This window comes from Salarias fasciatus, chromosome 10 (genome assembly GCF_902148845.1).
Source record: "Salarias fasciatus chromosome 10, fSalaFa1.1, whole genome shotgun sequence".
In the NCBI taxonomy this organism is placed as follows: Eukaryota; Metazoa; Chordata; class Actinopteri; order Blenniiformes; family Blenniidae; genus Salarias; species Salarias fasciatus.
Window position 1 is genome coordinate 27,710,358 of NC_043754.1, and position 12,766 is coordinate 27,723,123.

General features: G+C 48.6%; 2 protein-coding genes across 2 annotated transcripts in view; both read right to left on the bottom strand.

Moving 5' to 3' along the window:
• clmpa (CXADR like membrane protein a) overlaps positions 1-3,967 on the bottom strand; it is an 88,575-nt gene extending 84,608 nt beyond the window's left edge. Inside the window, 1 exon segment of the mRNA XM_030101071.1 lies at positions 3,664-3,967. Within this exon segment, the coding sequence (XP_029956931.1) occupies positions 3,664-3,697 (34 nt within the window). The 5' untranslated portion in view covers positions 3,698-3,967.
• Positions 3,968-4,714: 747 nt separating this feature from the next.
• Positions 4,715-12,766, bottom strand: part of smfn (small fragment nuclease) — a 30,851-nt gene continuing 22,799 nt past the window's right edge. Inside the window, exon 7 of the mRNA XM_030101727.1 lies at positions 4,715-4,968. Coding sequence (XP_029957587.1) covers positions 4,875-4,968 — 94 coding nt within the window. The 3' untranslated portion in view covers positions 4,715-4,874. The remainder of the gene's footprint in view (positions 4,969-12,766) is intronic.

Here is a 12,766-nt window from a genome sequence, read left to right on the forward strand (position 1 = left end):
GCAACATTATGGAAAAAGTTGTGGACGGATTGCAATGAAACTTAGTGGAAAGGGGGGTCCTGGGCTAGCTTAGAATCCATTACATTTTGGTGATGATCCGGATCACTGTCTGGATCCAGGAATTTTTTTTAAAGGATTCTTTATCATTGAGAGATAGGGAGTCTTTTACATAGTTGGGCATAACTCAACAACAAATGGTAAATGAACTACACCTGTATAGCGCTTTTCACCCTGCTGGACAGAGCCCAAAGCGCTTCACACTGCAATATCACATCAACCCGTTCTCTCCATACTGGGTGGTGGTGAGCTACTGCTGCAGCCACAGCTGTCCTGGGGCAGACTGACGGAAGCAAGGCTGCCAATCTGCACCATCGGCCCCTCCGACCACCACCAACCATTCACTCTCACACTTAGGCAAGGTGGGTGAAGTGTCTTGCCCAAGGACACAACGACAGTTTTACACCTGCAGGAGCAGGGATCGAACCGCCAACCTTCCGGTTATAAGACGACCTGCTCTACCAACTGAGCTACTGTCAATAAATGACACGGGGGCTTAGCAAAAAGTTACAGTGTCAGTTCTTCAATGAAGAGAGATCAGCTGCTGATCCAGATCAGGAAGTGTTCCGGACACCAGGATCCAGAACAGACAAAAACAGGGGGGTTCCGGAGCGTCAGTCACTGTGAGGAAACACTGAGATATGAACAAGCAGCAAACAGCTTTCTCCCAGACGTTGTTTGTGTTGGGGAGAAATACAATGTTTTTTTAGTATATCTGGTGTTCTTACTGTTGCTGGTGACTGACTGGAGCTGTGGCGGAGGTCTGCCTCTCTGAGAGCCACATTCTCCTTCAGTGAATGGTGTGTGTGTGTCATGTGAAAAAATGGCTGTGTTTACCAAATGAAAACACGAGTTCCATTTTGTGAAGATGTTAAGAGATTTGAAGGCAGAGTTGTTTTGCGAGGGGATGTAAAGGTTTAGCGATTTCTGTGTGATGTTTGGAGTTTTGAGTGCAGTTTTGAAAAACATGTTTAGCAATTGAAAAAAACTGTAACTCTATGCAGTGGCAATTCAAAGATAATTCAGAGCATACACTTTAAACGTCATATTTCAGCACTTACATTTAACACATCAAAGTGTGTATTTAAGTCCACTCTTTAACACTCATGGGTTACTGAACTCTGCTGAATTTGCTGTGTGCAGTGACTGATTTCTCACCAGAACGTATTGATTGGGACTCAAACACACAGAACGAATTTCTTTTTTGACATTGTTGGGTTCCCTTTCAAAATAAAATGCTGTATAGACCAGCTTAAAACAGAATTTAAGTCTCTGAAATCTCCCAGGTTTTGATTTACATAAAGAAGTTGAACTGTGATATTCCACACCGACGCTTCACCCCGAAGTGTTTCAACACAATTCTAGTGTTAAATGTGAGACATAATTCATCCTGGCCCTCTCACATACATATATTCTCATGCTTATACACACATATAGTATATTCTACTTGCACACACACATATTCTCCTTGCACACACATAATTTTGTCAAGCTTACACAAACATATATTCTCCTTTCACATGCATACATTCACCTAAATAAATAGGCTTATGTGTATGTGTACAAAGAACATATGTGTGTGTAAAAGAAGAATGTATGTATGCAAGAGAAGAATGTATGTGTGTGCGAGTAAGTATAGTGGAAAATTATGTGTGTCGGGGCATGTATGTGAAAGCAGAATATGTGTGTGTGAGATGGCCAGAATGAATTATGTCTTGTATGGCCCCTCCTAGTTAAATGAACAAGATGGCGCACCTCCTCTAGCTATTTTTGCGCTGCAGAGTCTGCATTCTGCAAAGCTTGGCTCGTTTGTGCCTATACAAAAGAATTTCCACAGCGGCAAAGTTTTGGTGAGACGAGCAGCCGTTCTCACGGATTCATTCTTCCGGTGAGGAGGGCTCACGACGCCTGGGATTGTCTTGCCTTGAGTATCGGCGGCTGGTATCAGTAGCCTTCAAAAGTACTCGATACTTTGAAATAAGGCCAGTACTGGCCGCATACCGATACCTGGTATCGGTGCTCGACCATCCCTACTAGTTTTGAAGCAAATGGAAGCCCATACCCAGTCATTCAGCTCGGTGTGTGTTGTGTTTGGTGTGATGGGCGAAGAAGCCTGTGTTGTTGGAAGCAAGGCAATCTGTCAATCTGTTGACAGAATATCTAATGAATCCTTGGACCATCAACCAGTAAAGCCATGGAATGAAATCGGTTACCTGATATCCAGGTAGTTACCACAGGACGCCTCGGAGTCTTTGGAGGAAGAGCTGGGCCGTTCCTGTGTTCCTGTCTACTCGGCGAAAACACACTTGCTGATCGTACTTCCAGGACAGGCTTGTTGACGAGGTGAAAACGCACTGAAGTTAATGTGTGCTTGGAGCCAGCGTGGCTGGTGACTCCATCATGTGTTCACACACTGAGGGTAACGCTGTATGAGCAGCAGCCTGGTCTGTGACACAGATCTATGCAGCTGTATTTATGTGTAAAAATATACTGTAATTTGAAGATGACATTCAATTCATCATAACTCCTGCTAATCAGTGAGTTTTCAATGTCATGTTAGGTTCTTTGGAAAGACTTCTAATTCCATTCAAAAGCTGCTAACTTCAGCAGTCACCATGCAGGCCTCAGCCCACAGCTGAACTCTGAACTCTGCTCTCAGTGGATATGGACGAAGGATGATTATTATTCTCACCACCAGCAGTAATGGTTTCCTCTCCGTCGCTGCAGTTTCCATCACTGAACTTCATGACCACTGGTTTTATTATTTATCTTATTTTATTTATTGATTCTTTTCTGACTATTAAGTATAAAGTAAGGAAAATATACATGTTGCAGTTTGGCCTCCTCACATAACACCTTTTCACACCTGGGCTTTTCTTTTAACATTGCCTTCATTTCCCCGGGACTCCCTTGAAAAAGAGGTTTTTAATCTCAATGGGACTTTCCTGGTTAAATAAATAAAAATAAATAATTTAGTCTATGTTGAGGGAAGGAGGAGTCACGAGGGAAGTGTTGCACCCTGGGAGATTCATGTGTTGAGTGTTCCCTTTGGGACTGACAGGAGTGTGTGTGAGAGACTGTCCTCCCTGGAAGACTTGTTGGTGTGGCAGTGAATCATGGTGCTGGAGCTGGTGGACAGCACGGCCATGAGACAGTGAGACAGACCTCTCTGAACCGCAGCTCTTCATCAAGCAGCTGGACTGCAGGCACACACACACACACACACACACACACACACACACACACACACACACACACACACACACACACAGGTTGTATTTCTATCCTTGTGAGGACACTCATTGACATAATGCCTTTCCTAGCCCCTGACCCGGACCCTAACCCTGACCCAGACCACCACACAGCCTAAAGAGAGCCTAAAGACCTAAAGAAATGTTTTTGACCTTTTATTTTTTTCAGTAACAACAACATGGTCAGGAAAACACTGTTTCCCTCATTCGGACCAGAAGAAGGTCCCACAAGGCACATCGGGCTGGTTTTTCTATCCTTGTGGGGACATTTGGTCCCCACAAGGATAGAAAAACGCGTACACACACACACACACACACCACTGTCACACGCACGCACGCCACGCAGTGAACTTACCTGTCAGCAGCAGCAGGAGACCAGCAGCAGACATTCCGACATCCAGAGAAGGAAAACAGAGCAAGAAATATGAGGCTGGATCCGGAGGACCCGGAGAACCCGGAGGATCCGGAGAACCCGGAGAACCCGGAGGATCCGGAGAACCCGGAGGACCCGGAGGAGCAGGAGGAGCAGGAGGCGCAGGAGAACAGGACAGCAGGAGGTCTCCAGGACGCCGCAGCTCGTCCAGCAGCAGCTCTGTTTCAGCACCACCCTGCTCCACACGTCGGATGTCCCGTCCGGTGCGGTCCGGTCCGCTCCGGTCCCGTCCCGTCCCGTCCCGTCCTCTGAGTGTCTCTGCACAGTGAGAAAGCAGGCTGAACCGAGGTGAGAGCGCTGCAGCTGCTGGCAGAGCGCCCCCTGCAGGTGATGGGGGTCCACGCCCCACAGAGCCTCAGCATGTCCAGAGAGGACAGTCCACACCGAGCTGGAACACCTCCATTAACTTTGACTCATTCAGAGCAAGTTTCTTCAGTACGATCAGAACATTCAGCGATTTAATGAAACTTTCCATCTCCTTCTGTCTGCACAGGGGACAAAACTGACGCCTTGATTCTAGGACATGGTCCACAGGAGACAGGAGACACCACCGTCAGTCTCCTTCAACAGCAAACAATCCGAGCACACAATGAAGCAGCTTAAACACTCGGGTCACAACAAGAAGGTCCGGGTTCAGACCCTCGCCAGAAGGTCCGGGTTCAGACCCTCGCCAGAAGGTCCGGGTTCAGACCCTCGCCAGAAGGTCCGGGTTCAGACCCTCGCCAGAAGGTCCGGGTTCAGACCCTCACCAGGGTCTCTCTGGGTAAGTCTCCTCCCACAGACCAAAAACATACATGTGAAGATAAGTGATGACAAATGTGTGTGTTGATGGGCGGGGCTGGAGGACTCCGCAACAGCATGAAGTTCAGAGAACTGTGGAGAGTCCAGCCCATCACGGGACACACACACACACACGCACACGCACACGCACACGCGCACACGCACACACACGCACACACACACACACACAGAGTCTGTGGGACCAATGACTTTATTTGGATTCACTTGCAGAACAAAGGAAACACATCGATCTCGAACGAAGACAGAACAGAACTCTGGGAAATATCTTTGGTCAAACAATCGAACATGAAGACAAACTCCAGCCGGAGTCGGCAGCCGTGGGAAGCAGCCGTTCATTCACGAGGGGGAAGCCGAGTGGGCGTCCTGAAGACGGCGGCTCGGTAGTACTGCAGCTCCTTGATGCTCTCCAGGATGTCGTCCAAGGCTCTGCAGGACAAAGGCACAGTTCAGCGTCTCTACGTCCCACAATGCCTTCAGACCGCGGGATAAGAGCTGCAGCTGCTCCAGCACCAGGGTCAAGTCCTCAGCCAGTCTCTTTTCCTGTCCCCCACAGACTCCTCTGCACTGTCTGAGGAGTTCATGCCGAACCCGTCCAGAAAAAACACTTCTTTTGTCCCTGAATTCCAGGTCGGAGATCAAGTCTCAGTCCCTCTGAGAAGCTGCCATCATATCATGGTCTACAGTCCATCAGTAATGGCAGCGGTGACTCAAGGGTGTCCAGAAGTAAACTGTTAGTGGGGTGAGAACAGGAAGACAGCTCCAGAGTGAGGAACCATGAGGAACCAGACGTGTAGCAGAACCAGTCTTTACTGCCATGCTGGGCAATATGGCCAAAAAATTAAATCTCGATTTTTTTTTTCTTGAAATCCAAATAACGATTTTAATCCATTTTTTTCTGTGTAAAGAAACACAATTACACATTTTTCAAAAATTTGGATGTTTTATTGAATGCCGAAATGTCAGCATTTAACTGTGTAGGCAATATAGTTATTACTGAGGTAATTTTAAAAAGAAGACTTGCATGGGCACTGCATTGAAATAAAAGGAAAACTGGAGAAAAAAATATCCCACATAGATCACATTTAAATGCGTTCAAACCCCACACAGATCAAAGTTAACACTGACAAAACACGCGATTTAAGTTTCATTTTCACTTTTATCATATGTGCGCTCTTATTTCATTTCGTACCTTATATCAGCCTTTTCCTTTTTATTTTTCTGATAATTCGGCCGAGTGCATCATGGCAGAAGGTGAGGAACGGACCGCGTTTCACCGTTAAAGCGCCGCGGTGTGGGACTCTCGTGGCGCCGGGAGAGATCCGACCGGCGGCGGAGAGCGAGCGCTCTCCCGCCCGGCTGCGGACTCTTCTAACGCCGGGAACGCACTGGACGCGGAAGCGTAGCGGAGGCGCGCGCGTCTCCGCGCCGGCGCTTGGCTGTTCGCACTGGAGGCGCCTGCGCTCTCCGCGCTGGTCACACATCGGCTGCACTCGGCTCGCTCCGTCAGCTCTCGGTTTTCACGTTTGTTCCCTGTTCCCTCTGTCTCGCTCTGCCAGTATGGATGTGTGTGTTGTGGTGACCTGTGGAGAGACATTTTCTCCTCCTGTCCTCTTTTTTTCTGCATCACGTGAATGTCTGTCGCTGTGTGTGTGTGTGTGTGTGTGTGTGTGTGTGTGTGTGTGTGTGTGTGTGTGTGTGTGTTTGGGTGCGTACATGCGTATGTCTGTTTGTGTGTCCATCTGTCTTGTGATTAGACCCAAGTGACAAATTATAGACGGACGAGCAACACCGCCCGTAACTAATCGTCATTTAATTTGTTATATTTTGAAAATTGACCGGATTCTCTTGCCTTTTCTGTTTCCGACTTCCTGTCTGGTCCGATCTGCTTGATCCAGCTTGACATATGGCGCTCCCTGCGCTCGCGGCTCGCGTGAAAAATAGAACGAAGCGGAGCGGGCGCGCTGCAGAGCGCGAGCCGCGGCGCGCGCGGCGCTCCACTGCGCGTTCGGTGCGGCCGGTCAGATAGGTTAACATGGGAGGCGATCAGAAGCGCCGTGCGCGGCGCTACCGCGCGCGGCGCTTCCGCGTCCAGTGCGTTCGGGCCGTAACGGCCCGAACGCACTGGGAGATGCGGGAGAGCGGGAGATGCGGCTCGCGCTCTGCAGCGCGCCCGCTCCGCTTCGTTCTATTTTTCACGCGAGCCGCGAGCGCAGGGAGCGCCATATGTCAAGCTGGATCAAGCAGATCGGACCAGACAGGAAGTCGGAAACAGAAAAGGCAAGAGAATCCGGTCAATTTTCAAAATATAACAAATTAAATGACGATTAGTTACGGGCGGTGTTGCTCGTCCGTCTATAATTTGTCACTTGGGTCTAATCACAAGACAGATGGACACACAAACAGACATACGCATGTACGCACCCAAACACACACACACACACACACACACACACACACACACACACACACACACACACACACACACACACACACACACAGCGACAGACATTCACGTGATGCAGAAAAAAAGAGGACAGGAGGAGAAAATGTCTCTCCACAGGTCACCACAACACACACATCCATACTGGCAGAGCGAGACAGAGGGAACAGGGAACAAACGTGAAAACCGAGAGCTGACGGAGCGAGCCGAGTGCAGCCGATGTGTGACCAGCGCGGAGAGCGCAGGCGCCTCCAGTGCGAACAGCCAAGCGCCGGCGCGGAGACGCGCGCGGCGCGCGCGGCGCCTCCGCTACGCTTCCGCGTCCAGTGCGTTCCCGGCGTAACTCTTCTCATCTGTAAGAGAACGTTGACTGTCTGTGCTACAGCGCCAGTGTAACCTGCCTCAGCTCTAACTGTTAGTGGAGAAACTGGGAGATACAGATATTTTTCATCAGTGTATCAATTCCCTCTTGGACCAGTATCAGAAGGTTCTAGGTCGCTACAGGAGAAAGGGAGGCTTGACAAACTGCAATGAGTGACGGAATAAAGAACTTCACGCACATCAAAGATAAGTATTTAAATGAATTGTATTGAACAAGAATGGTTGAAGAAGAAGAAAAAAAATAAATAAATTGTACAAAATAATTTCTCTGCTTTTCAGCTCTTCAACAATGAAATATCAACCACGATCCACAAATAAATCAGTCTCTATCAAAATTTCAGTCTCTGGTTCTTTCCTTGGGTTGGCCCGCCACAACCACTGAGGTCCCGTGTTACCTTACAGACACAAGATGAGTCCCCAGTAGAAGATTTCTTCAAGGTCAGCACAGGAGTCCATAACAAAGAAGGGAATTAAAACAAAAGGAAAAGACGAGGAAAAGAAAAAGACCCGGCCAGAGGCTCACAGTTCACACACACTCCAGGCACAAGGCACAATACAGGGCTCTCATCAGTCCAGGATCCACGGTTCTCCTCCGTTTCCGTTGTTAAACACACGGTCCGCTCATCTACCATGAAAAGAGAAGGGCTCCACTCTTTGCTCCAACCATAAAAGTGGCTTAGACTTGGAAATCTGGCTCTTTTAGACAAAAAAACCGGCGTAGTCTGCAGCAGAAGCTAACAAGCGCTGCCTCTAACACGATGCGGCAGACAGAGAGAGAGAAAACCGGAAGCTCAAAGGCACGTACGCCCTGGTGTCGTCTGATTGGTTACACCATTACATCATCTCCTCATGTCACCCGAATCTTTTACAATAAAAAACACTTTTGACACACTTGAAATGAAATAAAATACTATTTTTTAACAAATAAATTAACTTCTCTGTGTTGATCTTTTTAATCTTTTAACATATTTATGATTTTTTAACCATAAATCCTATTTATTCACTATTTATTCAGGACTGTAACTTATTTGTCACGTGAAGAAAAATATGAATTTATTAATTTATTGATCTAATAAATCAATTGGTGAGCTGGACTGTTCATGAGGCCTGGTAACCTGGGTTACACCCTCCCCTCCTAAAGGTGTGTATGTCCCATTACACCCATATGACTATGAAGTTGCCTTGGGGTTCTTTGGGGAGTATCTGCATAGCTCGGGTTCTGGAGGGCATCGGCAAAGGCAAGGTTGAGGCCTTGGAAGAGTGACTGGACTATAGACAGCAAGGGATTTCCCAACTGAGCATACTGCAGTCGTTCAGGCGGTTCTCTGTGCCTTTGGGATCGTCTGGGAATACCGTCACTCTCACTCTCTCCGATGATGACTGGAGAAGCTCTTCTCCCAGGCATCCCAACTGCTGTTCCTTCATTGGTTCTGTCCAGTGACACGTCTTCACAAGGTTTGTGGACAGAGCATCCTTCCACCTCGCTGCTGTCACTGAATGATAGGTCTGAGAAAACAGGAAGACTTTCATCCATGATGTTTGGTTCTGAAGTAGACTCCAACATGCTCGGTTGGACAGGTAAGGTCTCATCCTCTTCCCTTGAAACATCAGGGTGGGTATCCTGAGCTTTCCCAAACAGAGCTCTTCTCACTTTGGGGTCATTAACTTCTCGGTGCCCTGAGATGACCTCAGCTTCCGGATCCACAACTGCTGAGCTTCTTTTCCATCCAGAACCGTTTGGTCTGGCAGAGCCTGGCTCATTTGCATCCTCGGGAGCTGGAGGCTCCTCTGATTTAGATGAAATGATCTCCCCAGGTATCCACTGTACGGTTTCTCTTTCAGGTGCACATCTCGTCTCTCTGTCCTGTTTCTCCATCTTCAATGTCTCTTTTTCTCCTTCCAAGTTGACAGCAGCAGGAAGTCTGCCAACTGGAGTCTGGATTGGTTGTTTTGTCTCTCTAAGGTGTCTTCCTCTTGCAGGTATCGTCTCTGGCCGGGTCAAAACTCGTGTTTCAATTAAGTCAGTATCCAGTGTCTCTCCAGGTAAGTAGTAGTGATAGTCAATGTCTTCTGACTCTGAATTGTCATCTTCCACCTCAGATTCAGCTGTGACTTCCATTCTTGACTGTCTCCTTGTTCTGGGTCTGCTGATGGTCTGTTTCGGAGTTTGCTCAGGCTCAGCAACAGATAAGAATCCACACGGCAGCAAAAGGTCACGGTGTAAGGTGCGAAGCGGTCCATCCTTTCCCTCGGGCTTGACAATATACACCGGAAGGCTGCCAGCACGCTTGACCACCACGTGCACGTCTGGTTCCCATTTGTCGGCCAACTTGTGCTTACCTCTAAGCCGAACACTCCTCACAAGGACACGATCTCCTGTCTCCAGAGTGGACTCAACGACTCTCCTGTCAAACCGTTGTTTGTTGCGCTCAGCTGTCTTTGAGGCATTTTCCGTGGCAACTCGATAGCTCTCCTCTAGGCGGCCCTTTAAATCATGCACATACTGGGAGTGTGACTTGGGTTCACAGCTGGAGGGTAGACCGAATGCCAAATCAACTGGAAGCCGTGGTTGTCTGCCGAACATTAGTTCATATGGGCTGAATCCGGTCACGTCATTCCGTGTGCAGTTATACGCGTGCACCAGAGGCTTGACAAATTCTTTCCAGTGAGACTTGTCCTTGTTTTCGAGAGTGCCCAACATCTGGAGGAGGGTCCTATTGAATCGCTCCACTGGATTCCCTCTGGGGTGGTAAGGAGTAGTCCTAACCTTTTGGATGCCAGCAATGGAACACAGTTCTTTGATGGTACGAGATTCGAAGTCTGGACCCTGGTCGCTCAGAAGCTTTTCTGGAAAACCGTAATGCACAAGGAAATTTTCCCACAAGCATTTAGCCACCGTCGAGGCTTTTTGGTTCCGTGTTGGTATCGCTACTGCGTACTTAGTGAAATGGTCCGTCAAGACCAATATATCCTTTGTGTTGCTCCGGTCAGGCTCCACCGACAGGAAGTCCATGCAGACCAGCTCCAAGGGCCTGCTGGCCTTGATGTTACACAGAGGAGCTGCCCTTTCGGCTGGAGTCTTCCGGCGCACGCAGCGTTCACACATCTTGATCTTCTGCTCTACACAGGCAGACATTCTAGGCCAATAGAAGCGTGACCTCACGAGGTCGAGGGTCCGCTCTATGCCTAGATGACCTAGGTCATCATGTAGGCCTTTCAGTGCTGCGGCTCTGAGTTCGGTTGGTAGAACCAGCTGGTGTGTGACTCGTCCATGTTCTTGCCGTGCTCTGTACAATACTCCACCTTTCAGCTCTAGACGCTTCCATTCTCGAAGCCACAAAACAAGATCTGGAAGTTCGTGTCTCAAGGTAGGTGAAGGCATGTCTCCCGACTCTTTGGCCTCAATGATCACTCTGAGATCAGGATCGGCTCGCTGCTTTGCTCCTATCTCCTCTTCAGTCCAATGGCCAATGACGGGGAGTCCATGATCCTCTTCTTCCTGGAAACCACTGGGCAGAGCATCGGAATGGATGGCGAGGGATTCAACAAGTGTGACTGATGGGCATGTGGAGTTTTTGTGAGACCACTCAACATCATGCTTCTCACATATGGCTTTCACCGCGTCGGGAAGGACAACATCTGAAGTCTCCTGCTCCTTCAGGTAACACAGGGTGAACTGCTTAATCCTCTCACGCTCTTTCCTCGACACAGCATCATCCAGTAGCTCTCCATGTGGACGACGAGAAAGTCCGTCTGCATCCTGATTCTGGGTTCCTGCTCTGTACTGGAGCTTGAAGTTGTATGTCGATAGTGCTGACAACCACCTGTAGCTCGTGGCATCCAACTTCGCGGAAGTTAGGATGTAAGTTAAGGGGTTACTGTCAGTAACAACAGTGAAGTCGGTACCATACAAGTAATCACTGAACTTAGCTGTGACAGCCCACTTTAGCGCGAGGAATTCTAATTTATGAGCAGGGTATTTCGCTTCACTCTTGGTCAGTCCTCTGCTCGCGAAAGCTATAGCCCTCATCTGTCCATCTTGTTCTTGGTACAAGGCCGCACCAAGCCCTGTCGTGCTTGCGTCAGTGTGAAGGAGGTACGGAAGGCTGGGGTTCGCAAATCCCAAGACAGGTGCGGTGGTGAGCTTGTCAATGATCTCTTCGAATGCTTTCTGACATTCTGGAGTCCACCTCTTCCCAAAGGACTCTTTTGGATGGAAGTACAGGTGAGTTTTCCCTTTTTCTTTACTCTGTTTCCTGAGAGGTGGATACCCAGCTGTGAGGTCATTTAGGGGTTTGATGATCTTTGAGTAGTCCCTCACAAACCGTCGGTAATACCCCGAGAAACCCAGGAAGGAACGCAGCTGTTTGAGATTCTCTGGTACTGGCCAGGTCTTTAAGGCCTCAATCTTCTGTGGGTCTGTCTTGACTCCATGCTCGGACACAATATGGCCAAGATACTTAACTGAGGTTTGGAAAAACTTACATTTTTCAGATGACAACTTCAGCCCGTACTCTTTAAGTCGGGTGAGGACCTGCAGTAATCTTGACTCATGTTGCTCCAGGGTATCAGAGAAGACTATGACATCGTCGATGAAAACCAGCGCCTCTTTGCGGTTGAGATCGCCCACACATCTCTCCATCAATCTCTGAAAAGTACTTGGCGCATTAGTAACCCCCTGGGGCATTCTATTAAATTCCCAGAAGCCCAATGGGCACACGAATGCAGTCTTCTGTTTATCAGCTTCTTCCATTTCGACTTGGTAATAGCCCGATTTTAAATCAAGGACTGAGAACCATTTTGAGCCAGTCAAAAGAGAGAATACTTCCTCCAGGTTTGGTAGAGCGTATGCGTCTCTTATGGTCTGGGAGTTGAGTTTCCGGAAGTCGATGCACAGCCTCACAGAACCATCTTTCTTTCGCACAACAACTATGGGAGATGCAAAAGGGGACTCAGACTCACGTATGACGCCAGAATCTAGCAACTCTTGAAGATGTTTCTTGACTGCATCGACATCATGTGGATGGATAGGTCTGGGTCGGTGTTTGAAGGGGGAGTTGTCACTCAAGTTGATGTGATGCTTCACTTTGCTGGTATGACCAAAGTCCATGTCGTGCTGAGAGAAGACTTCAGGCATGCTATTGAGCAGCCTGGTGATTCGCTCTTTCCACTCTGGTGGCAAGGGGGAATCTCCAAAATCAAACTCCATCCTCTTGGTTTCAGGAGCGGTTGAATCGGCGGAGGGCTCCTTCCCGATCACCTGTTGAACAGCATGAATCTCAGCCAACACGATCCTTGGAGGGATGGTGATGTCGTGTTGGGTCTCATTCCTCAGCAGGATTGACATTGAGCATGGGCGCTTGGCAGGTAAAGTGCACAGGGAGCTAGCCACCAGCAGTCCGC